The 19,522-nt window shown below is 42.7% G+C and overlaps 1 protein-coding gene across 2 annotated transcripts in view; it reads left to right on the top strand.

Moving 5' to 3' along the window:
• FNBP1L (formin binding protein 1 like) overlaps nt 1-19,522 on the top strand; it is a 445,620-nt gene that overhangs the window by 421,967 nt on the left and 4,131 nt on the right. Inside the window, exon 14 of one of the 2 annotated variants that reach the window (XM_069232381.1) lies at nt 13,605-13,763. In XM_069232381.1, the coding sequence (XP_069088482.1) occupies nt 13,605-13,763 (159 nt within the window). Of the gene's footprint in view, nt 1-13,604; nt 14,454-19,522 lie in introns of those variants that run through there. The other variant, XM_069232380.1, reaches the window with a different exon arrangement.

A 19,522-nucleotide genomic window follows, 5' to 3' on the forward strand; every position in this document is an offset into this window, starting at 1 on the left:
CCTGTACTTGTACTTATTTTGCATAGCTTCCACAAAAGGAGGAGAAGGTGTTCCACCCAGCACTAACTGGTTCCAGGAATGTCCCCTTTCTCCTCCAGCACTGGTTCCAGACATCAGTCGGGGGTAAACAAGCCCTTTGTGTGAGGCCAGGGCACAGCCTTTACAGATGCAGGTGTGCCCCGCCTCTACCAGCCCAGGAAGACCATTCAGTATGCAGATGCACTCTTGGGACACCTCCACCCTCCCTGTGTACAGACTGTCTGAGAAGTCTGCACAAAGCCCAGCTGTCACTCTACCCCAAACGTGGATTTGAGTCAAGCTGCAAAACACCAGTCATAAGCATAGTGAAATGCTCACTTTCTAAAATTGGCATTTCTGTAATGGTAGTAAAAAATCCACTTTCACCAGTAAGCAGCATTTCCCACTACCATTCCAACCATACCAAACATGCTCAGGCCCCCCCTCATAGATCAGACAATACCACTTAGACATATGTTATAGCATTTCTTGGAAGGTTTTTTTTTTCACAGCTAGTTAGTTGCTGCTTGACCGTAGTTTGCAATTAGGCATGCATTTGAAACCATCCTTTTACAGATATTCCAGTCCTCTTCCTTCTAAACCTTAGTTTAGTTAATAATTTTACCAAGGATAACAGTGTAACTCTTTCAAAGCAGAAATGATACTATCCATTTTGAAGTGTGGCAGAACTTAGCTGCTTGGTATTCTTATTTAGAGTTTCTTGGTGTTCTTCGGCATCCCAGGCAGGATAATGCTAGATCTGTGGAGCATTTAGTGTTTGGTTTGGAGTGCTGGAAACTCTTCAACATTATTATCTGAAATTGGTGTTTTTGCAGTGACTATGATCCGCTGTGAGAAAAGGTCTGGTTTCAGAGCCGAGCCCAAAGTATGTTTTTGCCTTCTGTACTGAGGTCCGAAAAATCCTACGTATTTGCCAAGGGTAATGGAAGAGGACTCTCAGGAGAGCTGATGGCCATCGTGTTCTCTGTTCTGGCACCTCTAACACAGAGGTGCTAGAGTCTCATTTAGTAGTGCATGTGTCTTAGACAGTGTATTTACTCTGATATCCTGGGTTGTTTGCCATCTGAAAGTAAACCTGGTTTTTCTTCAGCTTGTATGGGGACCTGTAGATATTGAACATTTGAGATGATAGAAAGGAACCTTGGTGATCTCAACAGGTGACATGTTGAACTGATAAAAAGCTATCACCAATTATGATTTGTGGACCTGATGTGACAAGTTGCTAGAACTTCTGTACGAATGAGCCTTTCTCATTCTTAGCGATATTCTTGAAGGGTGTCATGGACCACTGTGTCATATGCTGTTGAAGATTCCAGGAGGATCATGACTTTCTTCTCTTCAGTGTTGAGTGCTGACAGGAGAACCTCGCTGATGCCTGCTTTAGAGGACCCTATACCCGTCAGTGGATGAAGTGCAGTTCTGCGGGAGCTAGGAACTGGCATGAAAGCTCACCCTAGATAATCTTGCTTGCTGAGAGTTAGATATGTGGCAGTCGCTTGCCAGTACTTAAGGTCTGTCGTGTTTTTAGCAGATGATTTATTGCATGTTTAAGCAACCTTGGGACTGGATGCTGTCAAAAGAAGCTGCTTATGAACTTGATGATGTAAAGGGCCAGCATGTCACAGCTTACTGCAACAGTTGATGCCAAACCTGGGTTTGAACAATAGGTGTGTATCTTTAACTTTGTAGCTTTGCGGAGGCATTGAGAGGAATCTGTCATTGGTGTGACAGGGGAGAGAGATCCCTGCATCACGGGAGCTTCATCTATCAAAAGTAAGTTTTTTTGGGAGTGTTACCAGATGTCTCTGATTATTTGAAGTTTTCAGCACGCATGCCAAAAGATATTTACAGTGTTGAAATAAGTAGCATGGGGTATTTTTGGCAGATTTCGATATGGTGACATCTCTGAAGATTTTGGACTGAGAATTAGTTTGAGAACTGGTGAATTTGTTGCAGGTTAGTAAGGCATCTTAGTCCACCATGTAGTACCCCTGTATTGGAGATCACCAGATTCTACTGTATGTTGCTAGTGTCAATCCAGGTGTGTTTCACATAGCTTTCTCTTATTTCCATGTGTGCTAATTCTGATCTTAGGTTTTTGTGATTAGCTTTGTAGAAAGACATCAATCCATAAGAGATAAAAGTAACTGTTAAGCCTCACTTGTCGAAGATGGAGTTTGCAGGTCTAAAGAAGTGAGTTCTCTCATTCTTTACATTTTGGTCCCTTTTTGGGGGTCTTGTAGGAGTATGTGAGAGTGCTTAATATAGAGATTTTGTTGTGTAGAGAAGTAGGTATCACTCCATTTTAGATCATCTGAATGTCCATAATTTTTCAATAGAATTTCCATTCTCCATGGGCCTTTCCAATTAGATTGAGTGGTGTCGAGGAGTTGATGATCGTTAAGGTATTTGGTGAATGTCTGACTATTTTCTCTAAGACATTGACTGGGAATGGTGGCAGGGAGAAGTCTGTAGTTGGCAAGCATTGAGGAGTCCGCAGAGAGTTTCTTCAGCAATAGTAGGCCATTTGTGTGTTTCCAAGCATCTTGGAATGTTGCAGAAGAAGTGGTGGAGGCATTCAGAATGGGTGTGAGCATCTGGCTGATGGTTTGCAGGTGTCTGGAATAGGTGGGTAGGGGCAGTGGTCTGATGAACCCCCCTGAGTAAATAGATGTCATGGTGGCAGTGGTTGCCCATGGGGTGATGTGGGTTTATGTGGGTAGCATTGGTTCCTTGGATAACATAGTGTTGTTTGGTGAGCTCTGTCTGCTCTGGTCATGGGTTGAAGTTGCTTTAAATAGGGGTGGTTTTGAGAAAGATTGTTGCAGAGAGGGCCTGCAAGAGGGTGATAGAGTTGGAGGCAGCCACTGGTGAGGTGAAATCCTTCACAGTGATGAAGATTTCTGTCCGTCTTTTGATGCTGACATCGAGGCGGTCTGCCAGAGCAGTGCGTTTGGTGGTCCAGATCATTTGGTATTAGCGTTTCAGCGCAGATTTGAATCATGCTCCTCTTCGCATTGCACTTGCTCATTCTGTGCGAGTGTTGGGTGCCGATGTGGGGTTGAGCCATTTTTCAGTGAGGGAAAATATGTCTAAGGCATTGTTGTGTGGCAGGCCCTGGATCTCAGTGGTGCATTTAAGGAGTGAGCAGGTATTGAGAAGCATGCTTGCGAGTGTGGAGTGTTGGTGGGTGGTTGTAGGACTATGAGTGTGACTGGTGTGTTGAGTGTTGTTAGTGCTGGTGCAGTGAGTATTGAGTTTGGGTAAGTACGTAAAAACGTGCATTAAGCGCAGGAGAACACTCCCTCTGTGTTGTGTGGTGCAGCATGAGGAGCAGCAGCTGGGGTGGAGGACATGAAGGGTCGCAGCGTGTTAGCAGTGAGAGGGGGAGGACCAAGGTTCCTGGTGCTGGGTACCGTCCAGGCATGGATGCTCTTAGACCGGCTTGCCTTTGGAACGTCAGCAGCAGACACTATTAAGTACTGCATGCAGACACTATTAAGTAGGCCCTGAGAGGGGGAGGAGTTGTGTCACTTACTGTGCAGATGGGTAATGGAATGATGGAACGAGTCCTTTTGCTTGGTTGCTTCTTTTAAAGACAGTTTTGACGGGGTACCAGTGACATCACTTCCTGTGCTGATAGATGATGACCCAGAATAGACTAGAGGTCTTCTGAAACTGAATGGAGAGCAACGTCTGTGCCATGCAGAAGTCATCACTAAAAATAGTACAAGAAACAGTGTTGAAGGCAGCACTCAGGTCAAGTAAGTAAAGAGCTGCTTGGCTGCCTTGACCCAGAATAGACTAGTAGTCTTTTGAAACTGAGAGGGGAGCTACTTCGTTGCCATCCAGAGGGAAGAATTCTGTTGCAGAACAATGGCCACTTGCTCACTGAGGCAGAGGACGAGGAATGGGGTGTCCCGGCACTAGATATTGTGCTGTAAAAGCGATGGACAGGTGCATCATGCCAATTACTCTAATTTACTCTATTTTATGGACCGAGGGCGTGAAGTGGTGACATGAAGTCTGATTCACAAGTGCGCCATACCTATAATCTTCCTGGCCAAACCAGTAGGATTGACTATATATTGATTTCTCTCCCTTTGTGGAGATCTGTAGTTGTCACCAGGAGCGACAGTGATCACAATGTCATTCATTGCACACTGATTGAGTTAATAAATTACTAGGTAGATATTCCACTCGGACTCTTTACTGGTTTGAATCCAACACATGATAGGCCCATACTGAAATGGGCTAAAATACAGTTAAAACCAGATCTTTGGGTTGTTATGAACTTAGATGCTATAGCTCAGTGGTTCTAAATCTTTTGACTTCGGTTGACCCCAACTTTATCATTACTGAACCCAGGAACCCCCACTGAATAATAATTGGAATCAGAGGACCCCGCACTGAGGTATTGCTGGAAGCTGGGGACATCGGCCTAAACATTGTCGATGATTTGAACTGCAAAACAATACTCAAAAAATATAGAAACAAGCATTGATGAAGCACATACACAAATGATAACATTTTATTTAATTTGCAAACACATAAATAAAAAAAATATAAATTTGAATAGAAAGTTGGAGCTTTTGTAAGTTCAGTTTAAGCCACACCTTGCCCATACTGTATTCTGTTTGATGCACCCTTCCTGCTCCCATGAATCAATCTGAGGATCCTAATTTCAAGTTTAGCCTCCAGTTTCAAATTTCTTGACATTTACAGTACATTAAAAAAAAAATTAAACTGTACATTTAGCTTCATTTATATACACTTTATTAATCTGTTGATATTATTTCATTTTGTAAGTAGTCCCGGACCCCCTGAGAGGGCCTTGCGTTGAACTTCAATAGCGACTCAAGACACTCCGAAGGCTCCACAGGATAAGAATTAATGGGAAACATCTTAATATAGAGGGTGAATGCTTTTTGCAGATCCACCTTGGGGGTCTACCGTCTGTAAAATCAGACAGCACATGGTGCAATAAAGACTGTAGATGAGTGAAAAAAACGAGCTGCACCAAGCCCGGGAGGGTAGTTTCGCAGATCGTATTAGACTAAAAAGAAAGTTTTGCAAACCGGTCGAAACAAAGGTGCGCAGTAACTGGGACATCCTGATTTGGGAGGATCTATATGATGCAGCTAAATGTAAGGATGATAGGAAATTTTGGCATCTATCGCTAATGAGGGGCAGAGAGGCAGGTACCACTTAACAAATTATATTCACCCCGAAACCTAGCACAAGAACCTTTCTGACTTATACGGTATATCCCCTGGGATGGATGTAGGCATCTGAACGCTCTTAGATTTTGGGTACTAAGCAAACTTCCCTTCTCTAACTATAGAATTAAACAAAACTATGTGCAATTAAGAGCATCACCCTTGGTGAAGCTGTGGGGCCCGTGGTGGTACCCGGGGACTTTTTTGTCTCAGATCTAGAGAATTGGGCCATTTATATATAACATAAAGCTTGATGGCATGTGTGGCTGTATATACACATGCTTTGCATAAGTACGCCATCTAGTGTTGGGCTCTGAGTGTTCCAAGTTGATTTTGTTCGAAGAATCTTTTTGAGTCATAAGATTGAGTGACTCCTCCTCTTGGTGATGCTGCGCATGAGCATCGAGTCCTTTGTTAGATTTTCTTTCCGCCTTCGGGTTCAGACGTGTTTTACTCTCGCTCCGGTATTTCTCGGCTTGTTGTATTTCGAACTCAACTCTTCTTTCTGTCTCTCAGCGACGGTATAGAATTTTGATTGCGTTTTTCACGATCTAACACACTTGACCCGAATTTCTGCGTCAGGTTGGTTTACTGCCCTTTGGGGCGCCAAAGTCCTTCTCGGGCCTACTTCTCCGCGTGGGGTTGGAATATGCATGGTTGATGCAATGAACTCCAATTTGGTTTTGCTCTTGATGCCATTCCAAATTCCCACATACCGATCAATACCTGGTGTATAACTTGTGCTTTTCGAGGAACATAAAGAGGAGAACTGGAATGCCTGTCAGTCTTTTTGATCCAAAAAGATCCTCCGGGACCGATGAGTGAGTCGGTTGGAAATGGCGTTTAAGACACCAGGCGTCACTCCAGATATCTTCGGAGATGAAGCACACGAGGAGATCAAACATGAGGTGGCCCTTTCCATCAAAGGTTCGGAGTCGAATATTGAATCTGATACCGAAAGTCAGCCAATCAACTCAGCACAAGCCATGAGTACATCAGCCCGACCTCCTAAACAAAGACTTTCAAAAAATCATACAAACGCGTCATCGGTCTACCACTGCCTTATAGCCATGGTTGGATCGGAAAGTTACATTTGGATGCCCCGCCTTGGCACTGAAAATTGCCAAGACCAAGTTGTCTTCGGCATCGACCTTCAGTTCGACAGCATCCCACGCAGGCTCGGATTGAGTCGAGCCTTCGATCTGAATGTTTTGGCTCCGAAAAATAAATCTTCCACATCCACTTTGGAGCAGACATCTGCCACTCGACAAAAAGCTTCAACTCCAAAAACTTCGGAACCAAAGATGCTGTCTTCTAAAGATGCCACTTATTTCTCAGAGGCAGCTTTACCAGTGGTGCCAATTCTTGAAATTATGGACGCTAGTCAGCCCCAGCTCTACATACAAAAGGGAACAGGGAAAATAATTGCTTCTCTCCCTGTCCCAAATCAAGAGGAGACTTACTTTTCAAGAGACATGGGGCACTGCTCCCCCTCCTAAAAAGGTCTCCAAGGACAAGGCACCAGTGCAACCTCAGCCTTCTCCACCTCACTCTCCTATAATTACTCCTATACCTCCACAATCTCCTCCACCTATTGTGGAGCTACAATTTTCTCCACAGGGCTCACCACAACTTCAGGGAGATGGTTTAGGTGAAATTCCACATTATTGTGAGCCATGGGATCCATGTGATCCAGGTCCCATACTACCCAATGACCCTGACTTTTACCGGGCACACCCTTCACCTCCTGAAGATGCAACTTCATACCAACAGGTCATTGCATGAGCAGCTGCATACCATAACGTGTAAATGCATACTGACCCTATTGAAGAGGATTTCCTCTTTGATACACTTAACCACTACACACAAAGAAAGTCAGTTCTTGCCCATGTTGCCAGGTATGCCTAGACATGCCACAGATATTTTTTAAGAACCTGTTGGGTCGATTATTTTAAAAACAAAAAAAGCAAGGAAGTACCCTCTGACCCTGTATTTATTAGATCATAAATACCTCCTAACTCTGTAGTTGTCAGCACAGCACGGAAACGTGCTAATAGCCAGTCAACAGGAGATGCTCCTCCCCCTGATAAGGAGAGCAAAAAGCTTGTTGCAGCAGGCAAGAGTGTGGCTGCACAAGCTGCCAATCATTGGCGTATTGCCGATTCACAGGTACTTTTTGCAAGGTATGACAGGGCCAACTGGGACGAGAGGGAGGATCTTCTCCAGTACCTCCCAGAGGAACATTAGAAAAGGGGAGAGGAAATTGTTTCAGAAGGCCAAACAGTTTCTAATAACTTTATTAGTTGTGCCACTGATGCAGCTGATAACTGCAGCATTGGGCATTAATACCAGTGTAATTGTAAGAAGGCATGCTTGGCTCAGATGCTCAGGCTTCAAGACAGAAATACAACAGGCAGTTGTCAACATGCCTTTTGACAGAGATCACTTGTTTGGCCCACCATAGAAAAGCTTAAAAAGGATTAGGATACAGCAACAGCTATGGGGGACCTACCTACCACCCCACATAGTGGTAATTTTCGCCAGCCACAATTTAGGGGAGGCTTCAAAACATCACCTACTGAGACTTCCACCTCCCAAACCAACTAAGGCACACACTTCTATAATAGTGGTTCCTGTAAAGGCTCCTACAGAGGTACAAACACATAGAGGTAGAGGTAAGGCGTCCACCTCTAGAGGTTCTGCCTCATATACAGGCCAGTGACTACTTACACCTTCCATCAGCCCACTCCTCTCCTGTAGAGGGAAGACTATTCCATTTCTTTCCCCAATGGTTCAATATCAACACAGATCAATGGGTTCTATCAATTATTCAACATGGTTACTGTCTAGAACTGTTTTCCATTCCACCAAATATTTCCCCTCGCACTCCCAAACTTTAACACGCCCATCTTACTCTTTTAAAAGAAGAGGTACAATTGCTTCTCAAAGGGACTATAGAGCTGGTTTCCCTATCACAGCGAGGGTTAGGAGTATATTCTCTATACTTCCTTGTACCAAGAAAAGATGGGTCACTAAGACCAATTCTTGATCTCAGACCTCTCGATCTATACCTTCTCTCAGAGCGTTTCCATATGGCCACTCTCCAAGATGTCATTCCCTTATTACAGCAAGGCGGCTTCATGACAGCTTTAGATCTGAAAGATGCATACTTTCACATTCCCATTCATCCAGCACACTGCAAATACCTCAGATTTATAATGGCGTGAAAACACAATCAATTCAAGGTTTTACCATTCGGGGTAGAAACCGCTCCCAGGGTATTCACAAAATGTCTAGCAGTAGTTGCTGCATTCCTCAGGAGACAACACATCCAGGTCTTCCCTTACTTGGACAACTGGCCCATCAAAATCAATGCTATCCAACAATGTCAGCGTCAAACTGTCTATAGTAGACCACCTCCACACCTTGGGATTCACAATCAACTTTGTCAAATCCCACCTGCAGCATTCACAGATATAGTCCTATCCTGGAGCAGTTCTCAATGCTCACTCAGGGTTTGCATATCCAAGGCCAGCTCGAATTCAAGCTTTCAACACTCTTTATCAATTACAAGAAAAACACACTTATACAATGATGCAGCTGCTGGTGTCCTGCATTGCCATTGTTCTATAAGCCAGACTACACACACCCCCCTTACAACAGTGCCTATCTTGTCAATGGTCTCAGTCACAGGGTCATCGCCAGGATCTAGTGTTGTTGGACTGCCAGACTCACCGCTCTCTGCAATGGTGGAATCCCACCAACGTTTGCAAGGGGCGTCCCTTTCAAGACCCTGTGCCTCAAAACACTCTGATTACTGATGCATCACAGACAGATTGAGGAGCTCATCTCAACAACCTCTCAATACAAGGCATATGGGATCCAATTCAACAAACTTCTCACATCACCTATTTGGATTTACAAGCAATTTTTCTAGCACTCAAAGCCTTTCTGCCACAACTCTCACACAAAGAGGTTCTAGTTTGTACAGACAACATAACAACCTTGTATTATCTACAGAAACAGGGGGACACACATTTGTCTCAATTGTCCCTTCTTGCTCAGACAATCTGGAAATGGGTAACTCACCACCACATTCACTTACTGGCAGAATATCTCCCATGAGTGGACAACCAGTTTGCAGACCTCCTCAGCAGGATGCAGCAATAAGTCCAGGATGGGAACTTCACCCACAAGTATTTCACCAATACTTTCAACGATGGGGAACACCACAAATAAATCTTTCCATATCTCCAGATACCCACACCCTCAGTCCAAGGGCAATTCTCTATAGATTAATTGGTCAGGGATATTTGCTTACGCTTTTCCACCTCTCCAGCTCATTCCATCTCTAGTTCGCAAAATGAGACCAATATCATTCACCATGATCCTTGCGTTCATAACACTATTGGATCTGTCTGTAGTTCCTCCTGAGAAGCTCCCCAGCAGGCCAGACCTTCCGACTCAAAGGCAAGATCAAATCAGACATCCAGACACCAAAACACTCAATCTTGCGATATGGCTCCTGAAGTCTTAAAATTTGGTCCCCTCAGAATGTATGGACATTCTTAGAGGCACGTAAACCTACAACTAGACAGTGTTATGTTGCAAAATGGAAACGTTTTGTCTGCTACTGTCAACCTAAACACATTGATCCTCTCAAGGCCTCCGCTCAAGACATTATTTGTTATCTGTTACACTTACAAAAGGCACATTTAGCATATTCATCCATTAAATTTCATTTGGCAGCTGTAGCTGCTTACCTTCAAAATAGACAACATATCTCTTTATTCAGAATTTGAGTTATCAAAGCTTTCATGAAAGTCCTCAAAAGTCATTCCACCCAGGGTGCCTCCAGCCCCATCATGGAACCTTAATGTTGTACTTGGTAGACCCATGGGTCCACCCCTTGAGCCTATGCATTCCTGTTCTTTGCAATTTCTTTCATGGAAGGTAGCCTTTTTAGTAGCCATCACTTTTCTAAGATGTGTAAGTGAAATACAGGCTCTAACTTTAGAAGAACCATTCTTCCAGTTGCACACAGATAGGTTAGTTCTTAGGACAAACCCTGAATTCCTTCCAAAAGTAGTTTACCATTTCACATTAATCAATCGAGTTACCTGGCTTTTTCCCACAGCCAGACTCAGTTGCAGAGAGCAGTTCACAAACTAGATGTTAAATGGGCTCTTATGTATTACATTGATAGAACTAAAAATTTTAGGAGATCTAAACAAACGTTTGTAGCATTTTCTATGCCTCATAAAGGCAATCCAATTTTCAAAACTGGCATAGCCCGATGGATAGTCAAATGTATTCAAACTTCCTTTCTTACTGCTAAAAGGCAGTTACCTATCGCTCCCAAAGCACATTCTACCAGACAAAACAGTGCTTCTATAGCTTTTTTAGGTACCATTCCAATAGCAGACATTTGTAAGGCTGATACTTGGTCTACACCACATACATTTGCTAAACACATTTTTGTAGACAATTTAGCACGACAACAGGCTAATGTTGGCCAAGTGGTGCTCAGGACACTCTTTAAAACTACTCCAACTCCTACTGGTTAGCCACCGCATATTTGAAGGGGACTGCTTTACAGTCTATGCAAAGCATGTGTATCTACAGCCACACATGCCATCGAACTGAAAATGATACTTACCCAGTAGACATCTGTTCATGGCATGTAGTGAAGTAGATTCACATGTGCCCACCCTCCTCCCTAAGAAGCCTGTGGTTATTGTAGTCTCATTCTGCTGGAAAACAGTCTAACAAAGGACTCTGCCCATGCGCAGTATCACTGAGAGGAGGAGTCACTTGATCTTGTGCCTCAAAAAGACTCTTCAAACAAAAACGAGCAACACTCCCAGCCCAAATGTAGATGGTGGACTTATGCGAAGCATGTGAATCTACAGCACTACATGCCAGGAACAGATGTCTACTGGGTATGTAACATTTTCCTTATCAAACGCAATACTTGGGGCATGGACATCCCAAGCAGCTGGAAAGCAGCAGAGATCGTTCCAGCTCATAAGAAGGGCTCCAGAGACTCACCTCTAAGATATAGACAAATATGTCTTTTTGATGTTATCCAGCAGTTCTTCTGTAAACAGATTCTAAATAAACTTGACCTTTGGATACAAGATCGTGAGCCCCTATTGGATCTGCAAGTTGGCTTCAGGTGATATATAAGTACCATCTATCAGGTTTTTAGATTTCGGACTATCTATTTGAAGACCAACAACCTCCAGAAATCTCTTTTGTATTTAGTATTTGTGAACTTGAAGTCCCCTTCTGACCTGGTTCACCACCACAAACTCTGGGAGGTATTAAAGAAAAATGAGTTCCCCCGATCTGCTGAGCATTTTGATGCACCTGCATCAAGATACGTTTGCCCAAGTACGTTGGGGTCCCCTGGGCGAGCTAACAAGGCGCATAAGGAAACATAAAGGTGTACATTTGGGTTGCGTACTTGCTCCAACTCTATTTTCTCTTTACCACACCAGTGTGGTGGCCCAACTTGAAGACTGCGAGAGTGATGCACTGAGGATTGTGGGTCAAAGTATTCCCCTTGTCTTGTTTGCAGATAACACCTTGCTGGTGTCTAAGACCACAGTCTGCTTGCAGACCTAGGTGGATCACTTTGTGGCCGCCTGTGTTGAGCGAGGGTTGGTGATAAATCATAGAAAAAGTAAGTTTGACTATTAACCCCTGCAGGTCATTAAAACGTCTATTACTCTTGAGGGAAGTAGCCTAGACAGAGTAACAGTGTTTGATTTCCTTTGTGATAGGTTAACCAGTAATATTTGGTGGTCTCCCCCAAGTCCAGAAAAGTAGTCTGAATTTATGTCAACATGGATCTGTAACATTGGGGTTGTGCCAGGCCTCAAAAGTAAGACGGATTTCACCAGCTCTTAAAGTTTGCAGTGCAGAGGGTAGCGACTTATATGGAGCTGAGCTGGGGTTTTTTTCAGGACTGGGTGTAGCTGAAAAGGACTGGATGGGTAAAGTGCCATAGCAGAACTTGACATGCAAGAGTCTAGTTGCTGGGGTTGAAATATAATTGAGGAAATAGTCAAACTCACTGTGGGATTTAAGGTCTGAGAATTCTGTGGAAAGGGATCCTTGGTTCTTGTTGCTCACTTCAAGGTCCCACATTTTGGCCCTAGAGGTATCCTTGAGAGACTCCTTGGGGAGATGTAGCGAGCACCCCTGGTCTCTCCAGTGATCCTCAAGACCCAGCTGCAACAAAATGCCCTTGATAGGACATACCCAGTTTATTCTACAGCTCTTATCTAGTTCCATTTCCTTAAAGACATTATAGTACTCTACGACGGCCGGGGTATGCCTTAACCTATGCTAATACAGGACAGGCCTTAGTTGAGCCTTGTGGATAAAGTCTTTAACACCATGTCCCAATGTAAAGGTAGTAAGGTTGCGATTTTAGGGAGGCTCAAACCCAGCACAGCCAGTCGGATCTTAAATGAGATGGGCTAAATACCTTGGGTGAAGGGCATTTTGATGATAAGAAGTGGTTTGTGGGCGTCACTGGAGGTGCCTTGTCTGTTGATACTAGAATGAGGTTGTCTTCATCTTATGTAATTTTCATTGTGTTGAGAAGCCTCATGAACACCTGATGGGGGACCAGGGGGGGTCAAAGTGGGCACTGTTTTGTCCTGAGATAGTACTATCGGAGATATCCAGAAACCACCTGTTCTGTCAAATTGTCAGTCTCATCTTTGAAGAACTTGTTTATGGTGTTGCATTTCTCCTTCAAATGCTCAACGGATGGAACCACAAGTACTAAATAGCCTTTAAGAGCTCTTTAATTCAGTTTAATGCTTCTGTGATGATTGCTGTGTTTAGGTAGCCGTAGCTTGTGTTATGAGCTTTCTGTGGAATGCATGGATGTTCAGGGCTTTGAGGATATCTGGCAACTGCTACGGACACCCTGCTTCTTCTGCTTTCTGATTACACGTTTGCTATCTTTGAAACCCATACAAAGTTTGGATTTGTTCCTAGTATATTTTGATAGGGTTTTATCCTTGGACACCTCCATCTCTCACTCCAGAAATTGTAAGGTTGACCGTTTGTTTTTGTCCAGAAACGTGGAGTGACTTCACAAGGTAGTTTTAACGGAACAATTCACAGATTGCTGCCTTCACCAACACATCGTATAACTTTTTCATGGAACAACACTGTCTTAATCCCCACACCCTCATGTGAAACTATGTGCATGATTCCTTAACCTGGCTATGGTTTAGGTATAACGTTATTCCTTCTCCAGGGTCTGTCTCTTTAGCGCCATCTTCAGAATACAATCATGTGAATTTGTTTTGTTTCTTGCAGGTCAAAACGAGGGAACACTAGCAATGAAAGAAGGAGACGTGATGTACATTATTGAAGAAGACAAAGGAGATGGCTGGACAAGAGCTCGGAAGCAAAGTGGAGAGGAAGGCTATGTGCCCACTTCTTATGTAGAAGTAACTTTAGAGAAAAACAGTAAAGGTGCAGTAACATATATATAAAACTAAACTTGCATCTGACCATGTGCTGGTGAAAGAGAAATCGGAACAAAACTAGTCGGTTATGAGAAGGGCATACAGTACTTGAATTATTGTTCACCATGTGAGCTCTGCTGGAAGTTGGATTTCTTTCTGCGATATGAATACTATCCCTATGAGAATGCCTTCATGATAAGCACACTTTAGATGTTTTCGTCAACTGGTCGGACTGACTAATGATTAGCCTAAAATTTTGTTGCATGAGTTGTTTCTAAGTTGTGAATTTCCCTTTTAGAGGTTTCATAGGACATTGTCTCATAATAGGAACATGTTTTTAAATCTACTTTTTAAAATATTTTTAATTTACTTCTGGAAAAACATTTGTGTGTTTGCATTGTGGGTTAATGGAATATGTTCAGTATTCTGTTCCCAACTCTGAACACTGGGGGGGAAAAAGTTTAAAGAATCATTGTCGCTGATGAAATGCGAGGTAATTTGTAGATGTAAATTATTATTATTATTTTTTTTTTACATTTTAGGAATATTTTGGTAACTACAGGATGTTCAAAGTGGATGCCTTGTAGTAATCAAATGCATTTTCATGTTATTGTCTATATTTTAAAGACTGGGAGTGTACATTTTGCTGATTTTCAATAAGGTATTAAGAAGAAAGTAAACCATTTGCCTTCAATCACATCATGCAATCTTTTTGTTGCTTTATTCGAATATATCTTGCTCTAGGGGAGTTTGAGTGGATTTCGTGTCTGTATTAGTGTTTTTTTTAAGTGACATACCACTTAACTCCTGACATTGTAAATAGAGTTGCCATTTCATTGCATGTTGTTCTAACAGTGCATTCTGTGTAAGCACACGACAACAAAGAAAATAGAAATCTAGAAAAGCGTATTTTCACCAGAATCTGAAGTATCGCAACCAAATTAGATATAGTTTAATGCTCCCTTGTTGGACGCATTACCGCAAATCGAGAAATATCTACCTTGTAGGTTGTCATAAGCTAGCTGCAAGGATAGAGGTTCAAGCCCCTTTTTGGTCATGCTTGATGCTGTTGTGCCGCTGCAGGTCTCCTTCATTGCAGTGGACGAGTTGGGATAAGTTATGTTCGATAGCTCAAACTCACAATCCAGAGAGAGGTAGGGCGATGTGATGGTTAACCAAATGGTATACTTGGGTCAGCTGATGCTCCGTGCTGTGACCTAATTTTAAAAGGAAAATTTGCAAGTGTAAGTAGCAATGACCAAGTATCCAATTATTAACAAACCAATCATCAAGTTAGATAGGTGTCATCAGACAACCCAAAAGCAAATAAAATCTGCTCCTGATATGAACGGGGGAGAGACGCATGTTAAGTGCGGGCTGGCGTGGTAAACACTGCTGTAGATATAGACCGAGTCCCAATACAGTAAGCTGGAGTGGTGGGAAGACTCCCTACTTGAAGAGTGTTCAGTAACTGACTTCCAATAGAAGAGGTAGACTGGGGTCTTGCCATTCAGTGGTAGCAGTAGTGAGGACTAGCCTGCCTGCTGGGAGTTGTCATTGTGAAACATGAAATAGAGCTTTGCTAATAGAAAAAGTGTGCATTACATTTAACTTGTAATGCAACAGAAGTGAACATTAATAATACAAATAAGATATGGCATACCTGCGATTCTTCTGGCTAGTAGCTTGGTTACAAATATTTCAAAATTGCTGCCATTTTGGAGGTGGCACTTTTCTTATGTGGCAATCCTGCTTGAAGTGTTTTGCTATCCCACTCTCTGTAGGCAATGGAAAAGACTCTTTGCCTTGTACATGTCTTATGAGCACTTTATAATTTTGCGATGTGTAAGCTTCCATTCCATTCCGTATTTGACAAAGTTGTTTTCTTTGACGGCTTTGGAAATTAACCTTTGTTTTGTCGATGCAGCCTTAGACTATCACAATACCAATAACGGCCCCAAAATCCAATGTGAATACTGCATGTGGTACACCTTCGCCTAACTCAGAATCTGTAATTGTGTTCCCCCCCACCCCCCAAAGTACCCTTTAGACCTTCCAACACAAGCTTGAGGTGTAGATACTTTATTCAATCCGTGCATTTGACGTCACTGCACTTGTTACAAAGGTGACCTCTCCCAACCAACCAAGACAGTGCACCTCCCTGGACTGTCACAATCAGGTGTGGTGGAGGGCAAATAGCTTCTTCTGCCTCAGTTTTCATGTGTACAAACAGACTTACATTTGTTTATTGGATCTCCATCCCTGAAACCCATGCTCTCCATCCCAAATAACTTCACTCACTCTCAATGGTTCAACACCCTGCTAAAACAATCTGTCACCCCATTCCTCCCTTGAAGAGCCAAAAGACCAATGCAAGGTTGCAAAGGAAGTGCCTGTGCTAAATTTTGCCATTTTTTCAACTACTGGTTCCAGCAATGCAGTCCTGTAACTTTCAAAATGCACACCCTTGGTACTCATCTGGTGTGGACTACTGCTGGGCATTGACTTGCTGACTGGCCAGTTGTTAGGGTGCTGCAGTGGGAGCCACTCTGTGGCAAGACACCGTCTTGTTGGTCAGCTCCTGTGAAAAACAGAGAGGCTGATACAAGAATCAAAAAGTAGGCTTTTGCATCCCAGGAAAAGAGCCCACCTGTTTGCCAAAAGTGGGCTTGAATACCCTAAGGTAAAGCCAAGCATGCACTTGCAGGGCCTCGGAAGTACGGGGTCTGCTAGGTAAGGAGCGCTACGATTGGCTGGGCAATGTATGAGCCAATCCAGTTCGGGTTATTCACAGCTGGGCACAGTCTTTGATGGTGATTGGACTTTTTCATTCACATGGTTGGCTGTCCACAAACATATTAAAATTATTAACCAATGCCTTCCATTATAGCATCAATAACAGACAACTGACATTCGACAGAAAGAACACAGTCCGTGTAAATAGCAGCAGGTGAAAACACTTTCACTGCGATATTTAAAGATGTAATGGACGTGGCCTAGTGCACCACACCTTCTAATAACTGCGTTGCTTGCAAGGATGTTTTAAAAAAAAATGTTATTACTCTCAACTCATAAAAGTGATACTATTACAATTATTGTTTGTGTTTCTCTCCTAAATAATAGTTTCAGTGAAAATTATTTCGGTGACTCATTACCACGCATTTTATGTGCACCACGGAGTCAGAAGGATTGCTGCTTGTCTGTGGTTTCATTCGCCTCTGTAGGAGGCTGCTAGGCATGTTCATGTGTCTAGATGAGTTGTGAGGACTGTGGGGTCAGTTGCTAGCATTCACATAAATTACTTTACCGTCTTCCCTGACACACACAAGCTAAACGGAGTGAGTGAATTGGAGTTCCCCAGTGCAATGTGATGAAAGGCCTCTGTAATTTTATACATAGATGACGGTGTAGTGAGATCCACTGTATGTATCAGTATGTCATAGCCCCACACAGTAATGTACTCATTAATCTGATGCGGAGCATGTGTGTGTTGAGGTGTAAGTGTGTGGGTGTGTCCACAATAAATGGTTGGCTATTTCCATTTTGCAAAAGGTAGCGTTTAACAAATTCGTAAGTCACTCTGCACATGCCAGTCCCTTACAGTACTTAGAAGTGAAATCATTCCCAGGATTTAAACATATCAACCAATATGAAGTATACACATTTTATTGTAATAAAATACAAGACGTGTAATTTGAACTATGGTCCAACCTGGCAAGATGGCTGAGTGAATTAAGCACTCAATGCTGACATTCGGTTTGTCAGTTCTGGCGAAGGCCGTCCCAGCCTTTCACTGTTGAGTGCCAATGCATTGGGTGACTAGAACACCAGTTGGTTCCAGGGCTGTGAGGCCCTAAAGACTTGGGCTTTGTTGTTGTGGTTTATTATCTCATCATACTCCCTCAGTTCATTCTGTACCATTTCTGCATTTTAATATTAGGCGTTTGGCATTGTCTAAACAGTGATTGCAAAATAAATTGTGTACTTCCAATGAATTGTATATCTTTACCAGTGAGAGGTATACACAACAGCGCATGGCCTAAAGTCACATAAAGGCTAACCTGAGTTATATTCCTTTCTCTTAATATGTTGTCGGAACACTTTCAAAGCACTATGAATTTCAGCTTGCAGGTTAACGTGACCAGAACAATTGCTAATTTGTGGTACTAAACATTAGATTGATGCTGCCTGCAGTGAACTCCTCCAGTGACACGTTCACAATAAATTAATTTCCATTCTTTCCTGTTATAATCAAAGAGCAAATCATTTAGGTATAAATTAACAGTACACATGTAGAAGCTGGTGTGCCTATACCATGCAGCAGTCAATATACTGACGCTGCAGGTTTTGTGACCTTCTGGTCTGAGAAACTCAAATCTTTTTTTTTTTTTTGTAGTACCTGATGAACATTCCTAGTGAATTCATTATTTGAGCTTTGTAAAGACATACAACTAACTGGTATTATGATAATAGCCAGCCTTCACTGAAACAAATAAAAGACAAAGAAATGGATAACTGGTCCCCCTACTCTGCTAGGTTCAGTTGACTGGATATTAGACCACAAGTTAGAAGAGTGATTGATTTGCACATTTTAGAAGAACTCCAATAATGTCAACGTATATTGAGAGTACATGGAGGGGCGTTTTTGAGATGGGACAGCATACAAGCTGTCTAAAACACGGCCCTCCATTTCTCTATCAGTAGTTTCTTTTTTGAACCACCAGAGTACTAACTGTTCCTAAAATCAGGAACAAATGGCCTAAAAATGAATGGTTTATCTCTGACGCAATTGTCTTGTAACAGCCTTGTGCTTCCCACCCCCTTTAACTTCCCCCGGCGCCACTGGGGGCGGATTTCTAACCCGCTGGTGAAACAGCGTAGTTCAGAGCACCATTGCAAATTAGAAATCCAGTTGGACTGTGGCCCATACACGATCTACTGAGCGGTACTGTGCCTGTGGTATTTTCTGGCCATGATTAGTCCTACTACATGAGTTTGCGGACACAGTGGAACTTCAAACCTCTTTCTTAAACGAAGAACACACTTAAACAGCAGTAAGAGGCACGGTACAAAAATTTTAAATGTTAATTAAAAAAAAAAAAAGTCAGGTACATATATTATGAAGGGCAACAGCACAGAATGAGAAAATAAATTCATCCATGCATGACGTGGCCAGCGAAAACAATATGAACATTCCTAAGATGGTTAGCTAGTTTCTAGGATGCTAATGCACTATTGCCACTTTGTTTGGGTATGATAAGCTATGCTCGACTGAAGGCCACTCCTCTGGACCGCTCACGGAGCAGCTCCTGACTGAGTCTGGTTGTTGCAGCAAACCAGCGTGACCTCTGTCTTGATAGTTCTGCTGCAAAGCCGTGCCAATTAATGATCAGATATCTGATTGCTGATTTCACCTCATGTTTGTAAGTTTGGAAACATGAAACTCTCCACAAGACAAAATAATTATGATTCATGTGTCATCTAGATTTACGTGTGAATAATTTCCCCCTATAACTAAAAGGAAACGTGTAAACTTTCACTGAGAGCGTCCATAATATTACAGCAGCAACCATGAGATAAACAGAAATGTGTCAGCCTAGATAGGCGGCACACATGATGCTAACACTTCGGCGCATGCATAAAACCTCTCACTTTCTAATAGAAAGAGATAAATTAATCTTCAAGTAAGTAAATGAAACAAATAGAAAAGGTCTCAACTGGGCTTGATCACAGCAAGTCTAACAGTACTTTGCCCAACATTCAGCG

Source organism: Pleurodeles waltl, chromosome 4_2 (assembly GCF_031143425.1).
Source record: "Pleurodeles waltl isolate 20211129_DDA chromosome 4_2, aPleWal1.hap1.20221129, whole genome shotgun sequence".
Lineage (NCBI taxonomy): Eukaryota > Metazoa > Chordata > Amphibia > Caudata > Salamandridae > Pleurodeles > Pleurodeles waltl.